The sequence below is a fragment of the Giraffa tippelskirchi genome, chromosome 7, assembly GCF_054371585.1.
Source record: "Giraffa tippelskirchi isolate mGirTip1 chromosome 7, T2T-mGirTip1v1.2.pri, whole genome shotgun sequence".
Classification (NCBI taxonomy): domain Eukaryota; kingdom Metazoa; phylum Chordata; class Mammalia; order Artiodactyla; family Giraffidae; genus Giraffa; species Giraffa tippelskirchi.
The window spans coordinates 65034946-65055743 of record NC_137281.1 but is presented as its reverse complement, the minus strand read 5'-3'; the positions used below and the strand labels follow the sequence as shown (position 1 = coordinate 65055743).

General features: G+C 55.8%; 1 protein-coding gene and 1 long non-coding RNA gene across 2 annotated transcripts in view; one reads left to right on the top strand and one right to left on the bottom strand.

Moving 5' to 3' along the window:
• Window positions 1–5327, bottom strand: part of LOC145514066 (uncharacterized) — a 60786-nt gene extending 55459 nt beyond the window's left edge. Inside the window, exon 1 of the long non-coding RNA XR_014059831.1 lies at window positions 5207–5327. This is a non-coding gene — a long non-coding RNA (uncharacterized LOC145514066). The remainder of the gene's footprint in view (window positions 1–5206) is intronic.
• On the top strand, window positions 1343–3178 carry LOC145514061 (uncharacterized). The gene is made up of 3 exons (XM_081511138.1): window positions 1343–1555; window positions 1955–2267; window positions 2518–3178. Exons 1-3 carry the CDS (start codon window positions 1421–1423, stop codon window positions 3144–3146), a joined length of 1077 nt encoding a protein of 358 aa, XP_081367264.1. The 5' UTR covers window positions 1343–1420; the 3' UTR covers window positions 3147–3178.
• Window positions 5328–20798: the final 15471 nt, after the last annotated feature.

The window sequence follows — 20798 nt, the reverse complement described above, 5'->3', positions numbered from 1 at the left end:
TCACACCACCTCAATATCGGGGAAAAACCTCACCCTAAAGACTGATGTCATGAGATAGCTAGAAAGAAGCGTAGGTCAAAGGCTCCTTAACATCAGAGTCTCCTTGCCATTTGCTGGGCGGAGGTAGAAATGGGTCTCTTCAAGTAAGGGAAAGAGGGAAACCAAGTACACCAATGGGTATCCATCCAATGGAACCTCTTCACAACAGAGAAGCTAAGCATTCACAAATGCAAAAGATAGGAAACGGAACATGAAAGACTCCTTGCAAGTGGTGTATCTGAGAAGGGGTTCATATGGAAAGAGACGAAGAATGCACAGCACTCAGATTCCAAGAAACACCACCACCACCCTTGACCCTTCCCCCATGACCAACTCCGACCTAAAGCCTTTCTCTCCCTCTAACCTATCCCTAAAACATAACCCTCATCTAATCATATACATGTGCATTCCTAGCATCCATCCATCCACACACGAGAGAGAAAGAGGAAGACACAGACTGAATCGAGAAAGGAAAAGAGAGGGACACAGCCAGAGAGAGACACGGAACCAAAGAGAGGAAAGGAGTCGATGGTCCAGACTTTTCATCAATCTGTCTCGAAGGTAGAAGCAATGACAGCGCCCATCCACCCCAGAAGGGGGAAACGGACGGAAGGTTTGGAGAGGAAAAGACAAGAACGCAGGGAGCCATTAGAAGCTCAGCCACCCGCAGAAGCCGAGCTGGGACACTTGAACAGAATCTCAATGGAAACAGAGGACCAGAAAGTTGGCTACTCTTTTCTATCAGAGAGGGAGACCTTCGAGTCTTCCTTTCGGTCCTCCAACTTGCATGCGGGGTCTCCAAACAGTCAGGAGGGGGAGTGCCTTTTCCTGGGTACCACGGCGCATCCAGGCCTCGTTCTGCCCCATTCTGTGCTGTGTCAGCCCTGGATGGAGTCTTTCTTTCTGAAGTCTCAGCGCACAAGCTCCACGTGATATCAGCCCCAGGTGGAAAGGCATGGAGCTGCTCGTAGGCCGACAGACCTAGGAAACAGATGGGAGAATGACCCCCACTCTGCAGATGGAGAGACCGGGGAAACCCTGAGGGGCATATGCTTGTCCAGGGCCACACCACTTATGAGAAGAAGGAGCCTGGTCTGAGAGCAGCGGGGTCCTCGGAGCTCAGGCCCTGGCTGCACCCAGGCCTCCCCAGGGCTGTGGGCTGGGCTGTGTGGCTGTCACTGTGCCTGCACATGGCCTAAGGGGGGTGGTCGAGCAGTCAGAAACCCAGAGATTCCCTTGCGAAGTTTTGGGGAAGGGACCTCAGCACGAACCCCAGGAAATGATGTCACCTGCCGGCAACAGAACCCAACAGAACCCGCAACCCGGGTATCCAGGCCTCCAGAGCGGAGAGGAGCCCCCAGCCAGATCACTTGCTGCCAGGATGTTCTGCTGCTTGCCCCTGCCCAGAGGCCGGGGCCTCAGGAGAGCTCACAGGCAGTGTGCGTGGGCACCCTGTCGACGTTGGCTCAGGGCACCCCCGAGAGGCCTCTGGCCCTTTGCCCGGAGAAACAGAAAGGTAACACGGGGAGCCCCAGGCGGGGCCAGGCCACCTCTCCCATGCCACCCGGAAACACCGGGTCCTTTGCCTGTGTGTGTGGATGCGGGTTTCTCGGGGTGTGTCTCCCTCAAGGAAGCCCAGGCGGATGTGGGGTCAGAAGCCTGCGGAGAAGTTGTGTCCACACCCCAGGGGAGAGCAGGCTGGGTGGGATGGGGAGAGTGCGGGCAGCGCCGGCCGCCCAGGCTGACCTCACACCCTCAGGTGGGTCTCTTTCCTCCCGGGTGGGGATCTGAGCAGACACACGTCTCTGACCCTTCTGGGAAGAGAAGTTCGAGCAGGCAGAAGCAGCGGCTCCACTGGCCAGGCCCAGCTCGGAAAACTCCCAGCACGGCTGGCTGACGGTCACTGTCGTTGCAGAGCTTCCCACGTGATGAGGCCGAGGACGGGGACACCCCGTCCACCTCCCGGAGGGAGGGGTCGGAGCACCACCCCCCCGCCCGTGAGGCCCAGTGCAGGCTCCAGGTGAGCGTGCCCACGGAGGCATCAGCCCCACCGGGGGCGAAGCGGAGGCGGGGAAGGCCTGCTGCCGAGACACCGCCCAGGATACACCCGGCGGCCCAGTCTGAGGCTGCCACGGAGCTCAGCACACCCGGCTCCGACCCAGAGTCCCGAGAACCCCGGCCTCTGAGGCAGCAGGAGGACCTGGAGCCCAGCACGCCAGAGCACAGAGGTGAGGACGCTGGGGCTGGTGCACGGGAGTGTGTGGGGAGGGGGTGCTGAGCTACACACGGACGAGTCCCCGAAAGATGCTGCTGGGCCTGCAGCAAGCGCTGGCCTCACACCCCCACCCCCATCTTGCACACTTCAGTCCCAAAAGACATCCGACCCTGGGTATTCTTTGGGAATCTCTTGGAAGCTTTCTGTCCCGGGATACGCACATGCCAAGGCTGGCCTGTGGGCAAACTTTGCTTCTCCCCCAGCTCTAGCACTGGCCTCCAACTGGAACCAGGCTCTACTTCCCAGACCTGTCCCTACAGAGGTGGTGGCTCCAGGTGCAGGACCCAGGGATCCACCGAGGCCAGATGGAGAACCGAGACTTGCCCTCGCAGAGACACCAGGCCAGCTGGGTACTGGCCAGCACACCGGGCAGATCGGATCTCCGTGCCTGCAGGGCCCCCAGCCCCAGGCACTGACGTCCCACCCCCTCAGCCAGAACCTCCACCTCCACGTGCACCTGTACCTGCTCGGGCTTTGGCAGGAGAACCCGAGGCAGAGGAGGAGTCACCGCCTCGGCAGGGAGAGCCTGCCCTGGCTCCCGCGCAACACCCAGACGCCGACGATGACTCACTCGCCCCTGCAGGAAGAACGAGCCCCCGCTCTGGGCAGAGACCCAGAGCCCTTGCCGGAAACACCACGTCCAGGGGAGCGGTCGGCTCTGCAGCCTCCATCCCTGTCTGCTCACCGTGGACGCCGGCAACTCGGTCTGCCCCCAGGGGACATGGAGTTCCTTTCCCCTGAACTGCTTTGCATTTGGTTTGTTTCCACCTTTCTGGTGATGTTTTATTTTGTGTATGGTTTCCTGTATTTCTCTTGGTTAAGTTGGGATTAGTAAACTTTTTCATCATTGTTGCAATTTGGGAACACTGTTGTGTAACTCTGGTGATACTGTGTTACCATCCCAATTTGTAGTTTCAGACCCGTTCGATCTTTATGCCCCACCCCCCAACAAAGCCTGGATTCAAGGCAAGCACGCCCTGTTCATCCCTCCCCCTGATCCTGAACACAATTTCATCTTTTCTTTCTGCATTCCTTCCTATATTCTTGGTGTCCCCAATCAATGACTCTCAGTGAAATGACTGAAGGAGTTTTTTTCGGACTCTCCACCTACTGTAAGACTCCATTGGAGAGTTCTCATTTGTATGTCATTTGAACTAGCCTTTGATAGCTGAAAGGACGGTGTACGTCCTTTCAAGATATCATGTGCCAAACGAAGCCCTTTTGGCAAATGCCATCATTATCTCCAGGCAGGCATTGCTGTTTGAAGGGTGACATCTCAGCCAGAAGGCAGAGGCTGAGCTCCTCTTGTTGCACCAGCTCCCAAAAGAAGCCAAGAAAGGGAGCTGGAACAACAAACCACCCCAACGCCCAGGAAAGCGTTCTTCACGACAGAAGGCTAGAAAATGACCCAACAACCTTGTGGCCCAGAACCCCTCTAAAAAATCACTGTTCCATAAAAAAGAGAAACACATGGGAAGTTCCAAGGAGAGGCAATGCCCATGGCCAGTGTACTTTAGAGACGGCCTGACCGCTCCGGGGAAGACACGCACCGACGGAACCCCTTGGGAAACAGCAGTGATAGTCCTCACCGTCGTAAGGGTTTCCTCTGGGGACAACCTGCCCTGGGCACCACATGAGGGAGCAGACCGGCTTCTCTTCCTCTGCCCCCACACCATTCACTCATGAAGGCAGCTCAGGTGTTCTCATGCCCTGCCTGCCTGCCTGCCTGCCTGGCTCATCCGTGAGCTGTGCCCACCTCCAGGGCAGGACTCCACCTTCTCCTCTCTGTGTACCGTGAATCTGCACACAGTGGGCTTTCAGAACCTTAGGAGACTTGAGCCATTCCCACTGGAGCCAGAACCCTCCCCAGGAAGGAAAACAGCTGTGGAGTCATTTTGGCCCCAGCACTGGTTCCCAAACCCTGGCGGCTCCTACAGCCTCTACGGTGTGAAGAGGGAGGTCCCTTTTGACAGAGCTTTCCGGCTGTCAGATCTAAGCTGTTGTTTCCCTGTCAGCTGTGTCTCTTCCGTTGCAGCCAGGTGGGCCACGCTGCTCCAAAGGAGCTCACAAGCTGAGTTGCAAGGGAGGTATTGAGAGGACAGGGATGGCTACAACGTGCTGCAAACTGAGTGAGGGTCCCCACAATCCTCAGCAAAGGTCTGTGGTGTGCAAGTGGGGAGTAGAGGGCCCCCAAGTTCCAAAGGAAGGGAGGTACTCGGGAGCTAAAGCCCTTGGCTGCTGTGGTAGCAGCTGCACATGGCAGCTCGTCCACAGTGCACTTCGAATGAGGTCATATGAGCGGGACTCTGGAAATGGCTCCGAAATCCAGAGAAAGGGGTCAGGGTATGTGGGAATCCGGCGGGGGTGGGGGGTGGATGAAGGAAGGTGTCCTTCCTCTCTCCAGTGCAATTTGCTTTGGTGAGTCTCAAAGCTACCAGATGGCACTTCCCAAGTCAGGCCCCCGCAGGAATCAGGGTGGGCTGCGTGCCTCGGCCCCTGCCACAGGGACAAGCCACACCACTGGCCTCCCTGAGCTCAAATGGCCGGACCTGGGGGTTCTGTCTGGGTGCACACCTCCTTGCTGTGGCCAAGTTCCCCCCTTCTCTGAGCACCAGCTTCATCCTCTCGAAGGAGGACATCGATTGCTACCTTGGCACGTTACTCTCTTCATCCTGTGAAGACTCATTAGGCTTATCCTACAATTACTAGCTGGCCCGAAGAGATATCTCCTGAATCCAGATTAAGCTGGAGTCTCCCAGGCTCATCTGGCATGTCTTCCCTGAAGTCTGCCAAAACCCACACCCTTGCATTTCCAGGGACTCCCCTTAGCCAGCTGGGCAGAAAACCCAGCATGCTTCAAACAAGCTGACAGACAAGCGGGAGAGGACTCACGGGCAGACGGCCTCCCTCAGGGCTCGGGTGGAGCTCTGGGACCACAGCAGCAACGGGCCATCCCAGCCCCTGGGCTCAGCAGCGCCCTCATTCTCAGGCCGGCGGCTCTGCCCTGAGGGGAGCAGGAAGGTCACCAACTGCCGCAGGCGGACCTCAAGCCCCTCCCACTGCTGGAGCCTGACCTCCCCCGGCCCCACCCCTTCCCCTACCCCAGCAGGACGAGAGCTCGTCTTCCCCTGGCTTCCAACGTGAGGCCCGGCCCTGGGCCCCGATTGGGCACTGCCCCAGTCCGGAGCCAATCACAGTGGCCAGGGAGGTGGAACGCACCGATTGGCCAGGGCCAGGTCATGTGACCATGCTCCCCAGGAAACTCAAATATTACCAAGATTCCCTAACAAACCAATGAACAAAATTATCCAGTAAAGGCAAACCGTACTTTTTAATGAGGCCAATGGCACAGAAAAAAAAAAAAATGCTTCACAATGAACTGCTCAAGGAAGCTACTAAATAAACTTTCAGAAAAGTTAAGTCGTTTTTTTTTTTTTTTTTTTAATAGGGTGACGGAGAGCTATACCTTTCCCATCTATGTGAACTTAGGTTTAAACTAGATTTCCCTTGGCTATTATATAAGACAAAAAACCCCACATCACCCCCTTTCACTCCCCCAACCCCCAAAAAGTGTTTTAGTCTATTGAGTTTTTGTGTCCTCAGTTGTGTCTGATTCACGGCAACTCACGAACTCTACACAGCCAGGCTCTTCCGTCCATGGAATTCAGGGCAATTTTTTTCTGTCACAGTAAATGCCCACCCTGGGTGATCCAAAGGCAAGGGCTCAGAGGCTCCTGAGAGAATAACTCCTTTCAGCTGAGCACAGAGCTGGCTCCTCACTGGGATGCCTGTGGCCTGGGGCTCCCAGAGGGGACAGCAGCACTCGCCCCACCGTGTGGTCACTGCTGCAAGTGCAGGCTGCTCCTCACTCCCCCTTGACAGTGTCCCTGAGGGCAGAACAGTGTGAATCTACTCAAGGTGGAAATGCAAACTCCGATGCAACCAAACTTCCCACAAGGTCTCCAAAACCACTCAGGAACAGGGAATTGGAAACTGCAGGGCATGACATGAATGGAGATGGAGACTTGACACCTTACACCGAGTTCACTTCCAGTTATCCCTAGACAAAGTTTCCATGAAAACTTGTCACAAATCTAGAAGAACAATGAGCAGAAACCGGACACGTGCTTTGAGTCTTCACACACAAAACTAAAAGGCAGTCCACAAAACAACCCAGAGAATACAGTGGACTTTGCAAAATCAAAGATATCTACCGTGGGAAAGACCTCATTACAAAAGCAAAAGACAGGTCATACATCGCGAGACGAATGAGTGGAAACACAAAGCTTCTCAAGGACGTGTCTCCAAACAGACAAAGAACACCAACACAACAAGCCTGTGAAAACTAGGGAAAGGTCTGAAGGGACGCCAGACTGAGGAAGACACACACAGAGTATCCCGGATGATGTCCAGCACTGAGGGCCTGAAGAAACAACAGTCTAGTTGCACTCCCTCAGGCCTGTGTGACCCTGGATGAGGCCTCTGTTTCCCGGTGGCTCTGAGAGATGGACAGGGAGGAAGGGGAAGAGAAATCACTTGCACTTCTAATACTCACAGCAAAGTCTTCCAATGAGAAGGGAATTATCACCCCCACTGACAATGCCATTCACTGAAGTGATACCCACGAGTCCATCTAACCCAGAAGGGAAGGAAGGACCTGTTCTCACAAAACGGCGAGAGATGGAAGAAAGAAGATCAAGCCCACACCAATCACTGGAAAGAGAAGCTGTGCTCAGGGCTTGAAAGAATTCCTATTGGGGAAATGATGTCACAGCCCCACAAGGCAATCCACAGCTTCGATGCTATTCCTCCCAAAATGCCAATGCATGTTCGCACCGAACAAAGAATTGCAAAAGGGGTTACGGAAACAGAAAAGAGCCTAAATTGTCAATACAATCCGACGAAAAAGCCCCGATACGGACGTCCAAGGTTGTGTGAAAGGAAATTAGACGACCAAACTAGGATCCTCAGGAGAGTATCGGAGAAGGCGATGGCGACCCACTCCAGTACTCTTGCCTGGAAAATGCCATGGACGGAGCAGCCTGGTAGGCTGCAGGCCATGGGGTCGCGCAGAGTCAGACACGACTGAAGTGACTTAGCCGCAGCGGCAGCAGCAGGACAGTATGCTATTGGGAATACAACAACACACACAGATCCAGATCGATGGAATAAAGTTGAGGGTCCAGAAACAAACCCTGGCATCCAAGGTCAACTCATCTCTGACACAGAAGGGGAGAATATCCAAATGGGAACAAGAAAGCCTCTTCAATCAATGTCCATGGGAAAACCAGACAGCTACATCTGAAGAACGCTATTGGTTTTGATCTCACACCACCTCAATATCGGGGAAAAACCTCACCCTAAAGACTGATGTCATGAGATAGCTAGAAAGAAGCGTAGGTCAAAGGCTCCTTAACATCAGAGTCTCCTTGCCATTTGCTGGGCGGAGGTAGAAATGGGTCTCTTCAAGTAAGGGAAAGAGGGAAACCAAGTACACCAATGGGTTTCCATCCAATGGAACCTCTTCACAACAGAGAAGCTAAGCATTCACAAATGCAAAAGATAGGAAACGGAACATGAGAGACTCCTTGCAAGTGGTGTATCTGAGAAGGGGTTCATATGGAAAGAGACGAAGAATGCACAGCACTCAGATTCCAAGAAACACCACCACCACCCTTGACCCTTCCCCCATGACCAACTCCGACCTAAAGCCTTTCTCTCCCTCTAACCTATCCCTAAAACATAACCCTCATCTAATCATATACATGTGCATTCCTAGCATCCATCCATCCACACACGAGAGAGAAAGAGGAAGACACAGACTGAATCGAGAAAGGAAAAGAGAGGGACACAGCCAGAGAGAGACACGGAACCAAAGAGAGGAAAGGAGTCGATGGTCCAGACTTTTCATCAATCTGTCTCGAAGGTAGAAGCAATGACAGCGCCCATCCACCCCAGAAGGGGGAAACGGACGGAAGGTTTGGAGAGGAAAAGACAAGAACGCAGGGAGCCATTAGAAGCTCAGCCACCCGCAGAAGCCGAGCTGGGACACTTGAACAGAATCTCAATGGAAACAGAGGACCAGAAAGTTGGCTACTCTTTTCTATCAGAGAGGGAGACCTTCGAGTCTTCCTTTCGGTCCTCCAACTTGCATGCGGGGTCTCCAAACAGTCAGGAGGGGGAGTGCCTTTTCCTGGGTACCACGGCGCATCCAGGCCTCGTTCTGCCCCATTCTGTGCTGTGTCAGCCCTGGATGGAGTCTTTCTTTCTGAAGTCTCAGCGCACAAGCTCCACGTGATATCAGCCCCAGGTGGAAAGGCATGGAGCTGCTCGTAGGCCGACAGACCTAGGAAACAGATGGGAGAATGACCCCCACTCTGCAGATGGAGAGACCGGGGAAACCCTGAGGGGCATATGCTTGTCCAGGGCCACACCACTTATGAGAAGAAGGAGCCTGGTCTGAGAGCAGCGGGGTCCTCGGAGCTCAGGCCCTGGCTGCACCCAGGCCTCCCCAGGGCTGTGGGCTGGGCTGTGTGGCTGTCACTGTGCCTGCACATGGCCTAAGGGGGGTGGTCGAGCAGTCAGAAACCCAGAGATTCCCTTGCGAAGTTTTGGGGAAGGGACCTCAGCACGAACCCCAGGAAATGATGTCACCTGCCGGCAACAGAACCCAACAGAACCCGCAACCCGGGTATCCAGGCCTCCAGAGCGGAGAGGAGCCCCCAGCCAGATCACTTGCTACCAGGATGTTCTGCTGCTTGCCCCTGCCCAGAGGCCGGGGCCTCAGGAGAGCTCACAGGCAGTGTGCGTGGGCACCCTGTTGACGTTGGCTCAGGGCACCCCCGAGAGGCCTCTGGCCCTTTGCCCGGAGAAACAGAAAGGTAACACGGGGAGCCCCAGGCGGGGCCAGGCCACCTCTCCCATGCCACCCGGAAACAGCGGGTCCTTTGCCTGTGTGTGTGGATGCGGGTTTCTCGGGGTGTGTCTCCCTCAAGGAAGCCCAGGCGGATATGGGGTCAGAAGCCTGCGGACAAGTTGTGTCCACACCCCAGGGGAGAGCAGGCTGGGTGGGATGGGGAGAGTGCGGGCAGCGCCGGCCGCCCAGGCTGACCTCACACCCTCAGGTGGGTCTCTTTCCTCCCGGGTGGGGATCTGAGCAGACACACGTCTCTGACCCTTCTGGGAAGAGAAGTTCGAGCAGGCAGAAGCAGCGGCTCCACTGGCCAGGCCCAGCTCGGAAAACTCCCAGCACGGCTGGCTGACGGTCACTGTCGTTGCAGAGCTTCCCACGTGATGAGGCCGAGGACGGGGACACCCCGTCCACCTCCCGGAGGGAGGGGTCGGAGCACCACCCCCCCGCCCGTGAGGCCCAGTGCAGGCTCCAGGTGAGCGTGCCCACGGAGGCATCAGCCCCACCGGGGGCGAAGCGGAGGCGGGGAAGGCCTGCTGCCGAGACACCGCCCAGGATACACCCGGCGGCCCAGTCTGAGGCTGCCACGGAGCTCAGCACACCCGGCTCCGACCCAGAGTCCCGAGAACCCCGGCCTCTGAGGCAGCAGGAGGACCTGGAGCCCAGCACGCCAGAGCACAGAGGTGAGGACGCTGGGGCTGGTGCACGGGAGTGTGTGGGGAGGGGGTGCTGAGCTACACACGGACGAGTCCCCGAAAGATGCTGCTGGGCCTGCAGCAAGCGCTGGCCTCACACCCCCACCCCCATCTTGCACACTTCAGTCCCAAAAGACATCCGACCCTGGGTATTCTTTGGGAATCTCTTGGAAGCTTTCTGTCCTGGGATACGCACATGCCAAGGCTGGCCTGTGGGCAAACTTTGCTTCTCCCCCAGCTCTAGCACTGGCCTCCAACTGGAACCAGGCTCTACTTCCCAGACCTGTCCCTACAGAGGTGGTGGCTCCAGGTGCAGGACCCAGGGATCCACCGAGGCCAGATGGAGAACCGAGACTTGCCCTCGCAGAGACACCAGGCCAGCTGGGTACTGGCCAGCACACCGGGCAGATCGGATCTCCGTGCCTGCAGGGCCCCCAGCCCCAGGCACTGATGTCCCACCCCCTCAGCCAGAACCTCCACCTCCACGTGCACCTGTACCTGCTCGGGCTTTGGCAGGAGAACCCGAGGCAGAGGAGGAGTCACCGCCTCGGCAGGGAGAGCCTGCCCTGGCTCCCGCGCAACACCCAGACGCCGACGATGACTCACTCGCCCCTGCAGGAAGAACGAGGCCCCGCTCTGGGCAGAGACCCAGAGCCCTTGCCGGAAACACCACGTCCAGGGGAGCGGTCGGCTCTGCAGCCTCCATCCCTGTCTGCTCACCGTGGACGCCGGCAACTCGGTCTGCCCCCAGGGGACATGGAGTTCCTTTCCCCTGAACTGCTTTGCATTTGGTTTGTTTCCACCTTTCTGGTGATGTTTTATTTTGTGTATGGTTTCCTGTATTTCTCTTGGTTAAGTTGGGATTAGTAAACTTTTTCATCATTGTTGCAATTTGGGAACACTGTTGTGTAACTCTGGTGATACTGTGTTACCATCCCACTTTGTAGTTTCAGACCCGTTCGATCTTTATGCCCCACCCCCCAACAAAGCCTGGATTCAAGGCAAGCACGCCCTGTTCATCCCTCCCCCCGATCCTGAACACAATTTCATCTTTTCTTTCTGCATTCCTTCCTATATTCTTGGTGTCCCCAATCAATGACTCTCAGTGAAATGACTGAAGGAGTTTTTTTCGGACTCTCCACCTACTGTAAGACTCCATTGGAGAGTTCTCATTTGTATGTCATTTGAACTAGCCTTTGATAGCTGAAAGGACGGTGTACGTCCTTTCAAGATATCATGTGCCAAACGAAGCCCTTTTGGCAAATGCCATCATTATCTCCAGGCAGGCATTGCTGTTTGAAGGGTGACATCTCAGCCAGAAGGCAGAGGCTGAGCTCCTCTTGTTGCACCAGCTCCCAAAAGAAGCCAAGAAAGGGAGCTGGAACAACAAACCACCCCAACGCCCAGGAAAGCGTTCTTCACGACAGAAGGCTAGAAAATGACCCAACAACCTTGTGGCCCAGAACCCCTCTAAAAAATCACTGTTCCATAAAAAAGAGAAACACATGGGAAGTTCCAAGGAGAGGCAATGCCCATGGCCAGTGTACTTTAGAGACGGCCTGACCGCTCCGGGGAAGACACGCACCGACGGAACCCCTTGGGAAACAGCAGTGATAGTCCTCACCGTCGTAAGGGTTTCCTCTGGGGACAACCTGCCCTGGGCACCACATGAGGGAGCAGACCGGCTTCTCTTCCTCTGCCCCCACACCATTCACTCATGAAGGCAGCTCAGGTGTTCTCATGCCCTGCCTGCCTGCCTGCCTGCCTGGCTCATCCGTGAGCTGTGCCCACCTCCAGGGCAGGACTCCACCTTCTCCTCTCTGTGTACCGTGAATCTGCACACAGTGGGCTTTCAGAACCTTAGGAGACTTGAGCCATTCCCACTGGAGCCAGAACCCTCCCCAGGAAGGAAAACAGCTGTGGAGTCATTTTGGCCCCAGCACTGGTTCCCAAACCCTGGCGGCTCCTACAGCCTCTACGGTGTGAAGAGGGAGGTCCCTTTTGACAGAGCTTTCCGGCTGTCAGATCTAAGCTGTTGTTTCCCTGTCAGCTGTGTCTCTTCCGTTGCAGCCAGGTGGGCCACGCTGCTCCAAAGGAGCTCACAAGCTGAGTTGCAAGGGAGGTATTGAGAGGACAGGGATGGCTACAACGTGCTGCAAACTGAGTGAGGGTCCCCACAATCCTCAGCAAAGGTCTGTGGTGTGCAAGTGGGGAGTAGAGGGCCCCCAAGTTCCAAAGGAAGGGAGGTACTCGGGAGCTAAAGCCCTTGGCTGCTGTGGTAGCAGCTGCACATGGCAGCTCGTCCACAGTGCACTTCGAATGAGGTCATATGAGCGGGACTCTGGAAATGGCTCCGAAATCCAGAGAAAGGGGTCAGGGTATGTGGGAATCCGGCGGGGGTGGGGGGTGGATGAAGGAAGGTGTCCTTCCTCTCTCCAGTGCAATTTGGTTTGGTGAGTCTCAAAGCTACCAGATGGCACTTCCCAAGTCAGGCCCCCGCAGGAATCAGGGTGGGCTGCGTGCCTCGGCCCCTGCCACAGGGACAAGCCACACCACTGGCCTCCCTGAGCTCAAATGGCCGGACCTGGGGGTTCTGTCTGGGTGCACACCTCCTTGCTGTGGCCAAGTTCCCCCCTTCTCTGAGCACCAGCTTCATCCTCTCGAAGGAGGACATCGATTGCTACCTTGGCACGTTACTCTCTTCATCCTGTGAAGACTCATTAGGCTTATCCTACAATTACTAGCTGGCCCGAAGAGATATCTCCTGAATCCAGATTAAGCTGGAGTCTCCCAGGCTCATCTGGCATGTCTTCCCTGAAGTCTGCCAAAACCCACACCCTTGCATTTCCAGGGACTCCCCTTAGCCAGCTGGGCAGAAAACCCAGCATGCTTCAAACAAGCTGACAGACAAGCGGGAGAGGACTCACGGGCAGACGGCCTCCCTCAGGTCTCGGGTGGAGCTCTGGGACCACAGCAGCAACGGGCCATCCCAGCCCCTGGGCTCAGCAGCGCCCTCATTCTCAGGCCGGCGGCTCTGCCCTGAGGGGAGCAGGAAGGTCACCAACTGCCGCAGGCGGACCTCAAGCCCCTCCCACTGCTGGAGCCTGACCTCCCCCGGCCCCACCCCTTCCCCTACCCCAGCAGGACGAGAGCTCGTCTTCCCCTGGCTTCCAACGTGAGGCCCGGCCCTGGGCCCCGATTGGGCACTGCCCCAGTCCGGAGCCAATCACAGTGGCCAGGGAGGTGGAACGCACCGATTGGCCAGGGCCAGGTCATGTGACCATGCTCCCCAGGAAACTCAAATATTACCAAGATTCCCTAACAAACCAATGAACAAAATTATCCAGTAAACGCAAACCGTACTTTTTAATGAGGCCAATGTCACAGAAAAAAAAAAAAAAAGCTTCACAATGAACTGCTCAAGGAAGCTACTAAATAAACTTTCAGAAAAGTTAAGTCGTTTTTTTTTTTTTTTTTTAATAGGGTGACGGAGAGCTATACCTTTCCCATCTATGTGAACTTAGGTTTAAACTAGATTTCCCTTGGCTATTATATAAGACAAAAAACCCCACATCACCCCCTTTCACTCCCCCAACCCCCAAAAAGTGTTTTAGTCTATTGAGTTTTTGTGTCCTCAGTTGTGTCTGATTCACGGCAACTCACGAACTCTACACAGCCAGGCTCTTCCGTCCATGGAATTCAGGGCAATTTTTTTCTGTCACAGTAAATGCCCACCCTGGGTGATCCAAAGGCAAGGGCTCAGAGGCTCCTGAGAGAATAACTCCTTTCAGCTGAGCACAGAGCTGGCTCCTCACTGGGATGCCTGTGGCCTGGGGCTCCCAGAGGGGACAGCAGCACTCGCCCCACCGTGTGGTCACTGCTGCAAGTGCAGGCTGCTCCTCACTCCCCCTTGACAGTGTCCCTGAGGGCAGAACAGTGTGAATCTACTCAAGGTGGAAATGCAAACTCCGATGCAACCAAACTTCCCACAAGGTCTCCAAAACCACTCAGGAACAGGGAATTGGAAACTGCAGGGCATGACATGAATGGAGATGGAGACTTGACACCTTACACCGAGTTCACTTCCAGTTATCCCTAGACAAAGTTTCCATGAAAACTTGTCACAAATCTAGAAGAACAATGAGCAGAAACCGGACACGTGCTTTGAGTCTTCACACACAAAACTAAAAGGCAGTCCACAAAACAACCCAGAGAATACAGTGGACTTTGCAAAATCAAAGATATCTACCGTGGGAAAGACCTCATTACAAAAGCAAAAGACAGGTCATACATCGCGAGACGAATGAGTGGAAACACAAAGCTTCTCAAGGACGTGTCTCCAAACAGACAAAGAACACCAACACAACAAGCCTGTGAAAACTAGGGAAAGGTCTGAAGGGACGCCAGACTGAGGAAGACACACACAGAGTATCCCGGATGATGTCCAGCACTGAGGGCCTGAAGAAACAACAGTCTAGTTGCACTCCCTCAGGCCTGTGTGACCCTGGATGAGGCCTCTGTTTCCCGGTGGCTCTGAGAGATGGACAGGGAGGAAGGGGAAGAGAAATCACTTGCACTTCTAATACTCACAGCAAAGTCTTCCAATGAGAAGGGAATTATCACCCCCACTGACAATGCCATTCACTGAAGTGATACCCACGAGTCCATCTAACCCAGAAGGGAAGGAAGGACCTGTTCTCACAAAACGGCGAGAGATGGAAGAAAGAAGATCAAGCCCACACCAATCACTGGAAAGAGAAGCTGTGCTCAGGGCTTGAAAGAATTCCTATTGGGGAAATGATGTCACAGCCCCACAAGGCAATCCACAGCTTCGATGCTATTCCTCCCAAAATGCCAATGCATGTTCGCACCGAACAAAGAATTGCAAAAGGGGTTACGGAAACAGAAAAGAGCCTAAATTGTCAATACAATCCGACGAAAAAGCCCCGATACGGACGTCCAAGGTTGTGTGAAAGGAAATTAGACGACCAAACTAGGATCCTCAGGAGAGTATCGGAGAAGGCGATGGCGACCCACTCCAGTACTCTTGCCTGGAAAATGCCATGGACGGAGCAGCCTGGTAGACTGCAGGCCATGGGGTCGCGCAGAGTCAGACACGACTGAAGTGACTTAGCCGCAGCGGCAGCAGCAGGACAGTATGCTATTGGGAATACAACAACACACACAGATCCAGATCGATGGAATAAAGTTGAGGGTCCAGAAACAAACCCCGGCATCCAAGGTCAACTCATCTCTGACACAGAAGGGGAGAATATCCAAATGGGAACAAGAAAGCCTCTTCAATCAATGTCCATGGGAAAACCAGACAGCTACATCTGAAGAACGCTATTGGTTTTGATCTCACACCACCTCAATATCGGGGAAAAACCTCACCCTAAAGACTGATGTCATGAGATAGCTAGAAAGAAGCGTAGGTCAAAGGCTCCTTAACATCAGAGTCTCCTTGCCATTTGCTGGGCGGAGGTAGAAATGGGTCTCTTCAAGTAAGGGAAAGAGGGAAACCAAGTACACCAATGGGTTTCCATCCAATGGAACCTCTTCACAACAGAGAAGCTAAGCATTCACAAATGCAAAAGATAGGAAACGGAACATGAGAGACTCCTTGCAAGTGGTGTATCTGAGAAGGGGTTCATATGGAAAGAGACGAAGAATGCACAGCACTCAGATTCCAAGAAACACCACCACCACCCTTGACCCTTCCCCCATGACCAACTCCGACCTAAAGCCTTTCTCTCCCTCTAACCTATCCCTAAAACATAACCCTCATCTAATCATATACATGTGCATTCCTAGCATCCATCCATCCACACACGAGAGAGAAAGAGGAAGACACAGACTGAATCGAGAAAGGAAAAGAGAGGGACACAGCCAGAGAGAGACACGGAACCAAAGAGAGGAAAGGAGTCGATGGTCCAGACTTTTCATCAATCTGTCTCGAAGGTAGAAGCAATGACAGCGCCCATCCACCCCAGAAGGGGGAAACGGACGGAAGGTTTGGAGAGGAAAAGACAAGAACGCAGGGAGCCATTAGAAGCTCAGCCACCCGCAGAAGCCGAGCTGGGACACTTGAACAGAATCTCAATGGAAACAGAGGACCAGAAAGTTGGCTACTCTTTTCTATCAGAGAGGGAGACCTTCGAGTCTTCCTTTCGGTCCTCCAACTTGCATGCGGGGTCTCCAAACAGTCAGGAGGGGGAGTGCCTTTTCCTGGGTACCACGGCGCATCCAGGCCTCGTTCTGCCCCATTCTGTGCTGTGTCAGCCCTGGATGGAGTCTTTCTTTCTGAAGTCTCAGCGCACAAGCTCCACGTGATATCAGCCCCAGGTGGAAAGGCATGGAGCTGCTCGTAGGCCGACAGACCTAGGAAACAGATGGGAGAATGACCCCCACTCTGCAGATGGAGAGACCGGGGAAACCCTGAGGGGCATATGCTTGTCCAGGGCCACACCACTTATGAGAAGAAGGAGCCTGGTCTGAGAGCAGCGGGGTCCTCGGAGCTCAGGCCCTGGCTGCACCCAGGCCTCCCCAGGGCTGTGGGCTGGGCTGTGTGGCTGTCACTGTGCCTGCACATGGCCTAAGGGGGGTGGTCGAGCAGTCAGAAACCCAGAGATTCCCTTGCGAAGTTTTGGGGAAGGGACCTCAGCACGAACCCCAGGAAATGATGTCACCTGCCGGCAACAGAACCCAACAGAACCCGCAACCCGGGTATCCAGGCCTCCAGAGCGGAGAGGAGCCCCCAGCCAGATCACTTGCTACCAGGATGTTCTGCTGCTTGCCCCTGCCCAGAGGCCGGGGCCTCAGGAGAGCTCACAGGCAGTGTGCGTGGGCACCCTGTTGACGTTGGCTCAGGGCACCCCCGAGAGGCCTCTGGCCCTTTGCCCGGAGAAACAGAAAGGTAACACGGGGAGCCCCAGGCGGGGCCAGGCCACCTCTCCCATGCCACCCGGAAACAGCGGGTCCTTTGCCTGTGTGTGTGGATGCGGGTTTCTCGGGGTGTGTCTCCCTCAAGGAAGCCCAGGCGGATATGGGGTCAGAAGCCTGCGGACAAGTTGTGTCCACACCCCAGGGGAGAGCAGGCTGGGTGGGATGGGGAGAGTGCGGGCAGCGCCGGCCGCCCAGGCTGACCTCACACCCTCAGGTGGGTCTCTTTCCTCCCGGGTGGGGATCTGAGCAGACACACGTCTCTGACCCTTCTGGGAAGAGAAGTTCGAGCAGGCAGAAGCAGCGGCTCCACTGGCCAGGCCCAGCTCGGAAAACTCCCAGCACGGCTGGCTGACGGTCACTGTCGTTGCAGAGCTTCCCACGTGATGAGGCCGAGGACGGGGACACCCCGTCCACCTCCCGGAGGGAGGGGTCGGAGCACCACCCCCCCGCCCGTGAGGCCCAGTGCAGGCTCCAGGTGAGCGTGCCCACGGAGGCATCAGCCCCACCGGGGGCGAAGCGGAGGCGGGGAAGGCCTGCTGCCGAGACACCGCCCAGGATACACCCGGCGGCCCAGTCTGAGGCTGCCACGGAGCTCAGCACACCCGGCTCCGACCCAGAGTCCCGAGAACCCCGGCCTCTGAGGCAGCAGGAGGACCTGGAGCCCAGCACGCCAGAGCACAGAGGTGAGGACGCTGGGGCTGGTGCACGGGAGTGTGTGGGGAGGGGGTGCTGAGCTACACACGGACGAGTCCCCGAAAGATGCTGCTGGGCCTGCAGCAAGCGCTGGCCTCACACCCCCACCCCCATCTTGCACACTTCAGTCCCAAAAGACATCCGACCCTGGGTATTCTTTGGGAATCTCTTGGAAGCTTTCTGTCCTGGGATACGCACATGCCAAGGCTGGCCTGTGGGCAAACTTTGCTTCTCCCCCAGCTCTAGCACTGGCCTCCAACTGGAACCAGGCTCTACTTCCCAGACCTGTCCCTACAGAGGTGGTGGCTCCAGGTGCAGGACCCAGGGATCCACCGAGGCCAGATGGAGAACCGAGACTTGCCCTCGCAGAGACACCAGGCCAGCTGGGTACTGGCCAGCACACCGGGCAGATCGGATCTCCGTGCCTGCAGGGCCCCCAGCCCCAGGCACTGATGTCCCACCCCCTCAGCCAGAACCTCCACCTCCACGTGCACCTGTACCTGCTCGGGCTTTGGCAGGAGAACCCGAGGCAGAGGAGGAGTCACCGCCTCGGCAGGGAGAGCCTGCCCTGGCTCCCGCGCAACACCCAGACGCCGACGATGACTCACTCGCCCCTGCAGGAAGAACGAGCCCCCGCTCTGGGCAGAGACCCAGAGCCCTTGCCGGAAACACCACGTCCAGGGGAGCGGTCGGCTCTGCAGCCTCCATCCCTGTCTGCTCACCGTGGACGCCGGCAACTCGGTCTGCCCCCAGGGGACATGGAGTTCCTTTCCCCTGAACTGCTTTGCATTTGGTTTGTTTCCACCTTTCTGGTGATGTTTTATTTTGTGTATGGTTTCCTGTATTTCTCTTGGTTAAGTTGGGATTAGTAAACTTTTTCATCATTGTTGCAATTTGGGAACACTGTTGTGTAACTCTGGTGATACTGTGTTACCATCCCACTTTGTAGTTTCAGACCCGTTCGATCTTTATGCCCCACCCCCCAACAAAGCCTGGATTCAAGGCAAGCACGCCCTGTTCATCCCTCCCCCCGATCCTGAACACAATTTCATCTTTTCTTTCTGCATTCCTTCCTATATTCTTGGTGTCCCCAATCAATGACTCTCAGTGAAATGACTGAAGGAGTTTTTTTCGGACTCTCCACCTACTGTAAGACTCCATTGGAGAGTTCTCATTTGTATGTCATTTGAACTAGCCTTTGATAGCTGAAAGGACGGTGTACGTCCTTTCAAGATATCATGTGCCAAACGAAGCCCTTTTGGCAAATGCCATCATTATCTCCAGGCAGGCATTGCTGTTTGAAGGGTGACATCTCAGCCAGAAGGCAGAGGCTGAGCTCCTCTTGTTGCACCAGCTCCCAAAAGAAGCCAAGAAAGGGAGCTGGAACAACAAACCACCCCAACGCCCAGGAAAGCGTTCTTCACGACAGAAGGCTAGAAAATGACCCAACAACCTTGTGGCCCAGAACCCCTCTAAAAAATCACTGTTCCATAAAAAAGAGAAACACATGGGAAGTTCCAAGGAGAGGCAATGCCCATGGCCAGTGTACTTTAGAGACGGCCTGACCGCTCCGGGGAAGACACGCACCGACGGAACCCCTTGGGAAACAGCAGTGATAGTCCTCACCGTCGTAAGGGTTTCCTCTGGGGACAACCTGCCCTGGGCACCACATGAGGGAGCAGACCGGCTTCTCTTCCTCTGCCCCCACACCATTCACTCATGAAGGCAGCTCAGGTGTTCTCATGCCCTGCCTGCCTGCCTGCCTGCCTGGCTCATCCGTGAGCTGTGCCCACCTCCAGGGCAGGACTCCACCTTCTCCTCTCTGTGTACCGTGAATCTGCACACAGTGGGCTTTCAGAACCTTAGGAGACTTGAGCCATTCCCACTGGAGCCAGAACCCTCCCCAGGAAGGAAAACAGCTGTGGAGTCATTTTGGCCCCAGCACTGGTTCCCAAACCCTGGCGGCTCCTACAGCCTCTACGGTGTGAAGAGGGAGGTCCCTTTTGACAGAGCTTTCCGGCTGTCAGATCTAAGCTGTTGTTTCCCTGTCAGCTGTGTCTCTTCCGTTGCAGCCAGGTGGGCCACGCTGCTCCAAAGGAGCTCACAAGCTGAGTTGCAAGGGAGGTATTGAGAGGACAGGGATGGCTACAACGTGCTGCAAACTGAGTGAGGGTCCCCACAATCCTCAGCAAAGGTCTGTGGTGTGCAAGTGGGGAGTAGAGGGCCCCCAAGTTCCAAAGGAAGGGAGGTACTCGGGAGCTAAAGCCCTTGGCTGCTGTGGTAGCAGCTGCACATGGCAGCTCGTCCACAGTGCACTTCGAATGAGGTCATATGAGCGGGACTCTGGAAATGGCTCCGAAATCCAGAGAAAGGGGTCAGGGTATGTGGGAATCCGGCGGGGGTGGGGGGTGGATGAAGGAAGGTGTCCTTCCTCTCTCCAGTGCAATTTGGTTTGGTGAGTCTCAAAGCTACCAGATGGCACTTCCCAAGTCAGGCCCCCGCAGGAATCAGGGTGGGCTGTGTGCCTCGGCCCCTGCCACAGGGACAAGCCACACCACTGGCCTCCCTGAGCTCAAATGGCCGGACCTGGGGGTTCTGTCTGGGTGCACACCTCCTTGCTGTGGCCAAGTTCCCCCCTTCTCTGAGCACCAGCTTCATCCTCTCGAAGGAGGACATCGATTGCTACCTTGGCACGTTACTCTCTTCATCCTGTGAAGACTCATTAGGCTTATCCTACAATTACTAGCTGGCCCGAAGAGATATCTCCTGAATCCAGATTAAGCTGGAGTCTCCCAGGCTCATCTGGCATGTCTTCCCTGAAGTCTGCCAAAACCCACACCCTTGCATTTCCAGGGACTCCCCTTAGCCAGCTGGGCAGAAAACCCAGCATGCTTCAAACAAGCTGACAGACAAGCGGGAGAGGACTCACGGGCAGACGGCCTCCCTCAGGGCTCGGGTGGAGCTCTGGGACCACAGCAGCAACGGGCCATCCCAGCCCCTGGGCTCAGCAGCGCCCTCATTCTCAGGCCGGCGGCTCTGCCCTGAGGGGAGCAGGAAGGTCACCAACTGCCGCAGGCGGACCTCAAGCCCCTCCCACTGCTGGAGCCTGACCTCCCCCGGCCCCACCCCTTCCCCTACCCCAGCAGGACGAGAGCTCGTCTTCCCCTGGCTTCCAACGTGAGGCCCGGCCCTGGGCCCCGATTGGGCACTGCCCCAGTCCGGAGCCAATCACAGTGGCCAG

What these genes read in the sequence shown, in the direction of transcription:
- LOC145514061 (XM_081511138.1), top strand. Translation starts at nt 1,421, where the DNA reads ATGTTCTGCTGCTTGCCCCTGCCCAGAGGCCGGGGCCTCAGGAGAGCT. An exon ending in TTGCCCGGAGAAACAGAAAG is followed by an intron (nt 1,556 to 1,954) that starts GTAACACGGGGA and finishes CTGTCGTTGCAG; the next exon opens with AGCTTCCCACGTGATGAGGC. An exon ending in CAGCACGCCAGAGCACAGAG is followed by an intron (nt 2,268 to 2,517) that starts GTGAGGACGCTG and finishes CTTCTCCCCCAG; the next exon opens with CTCTAGCACTGGCCTCCAAC.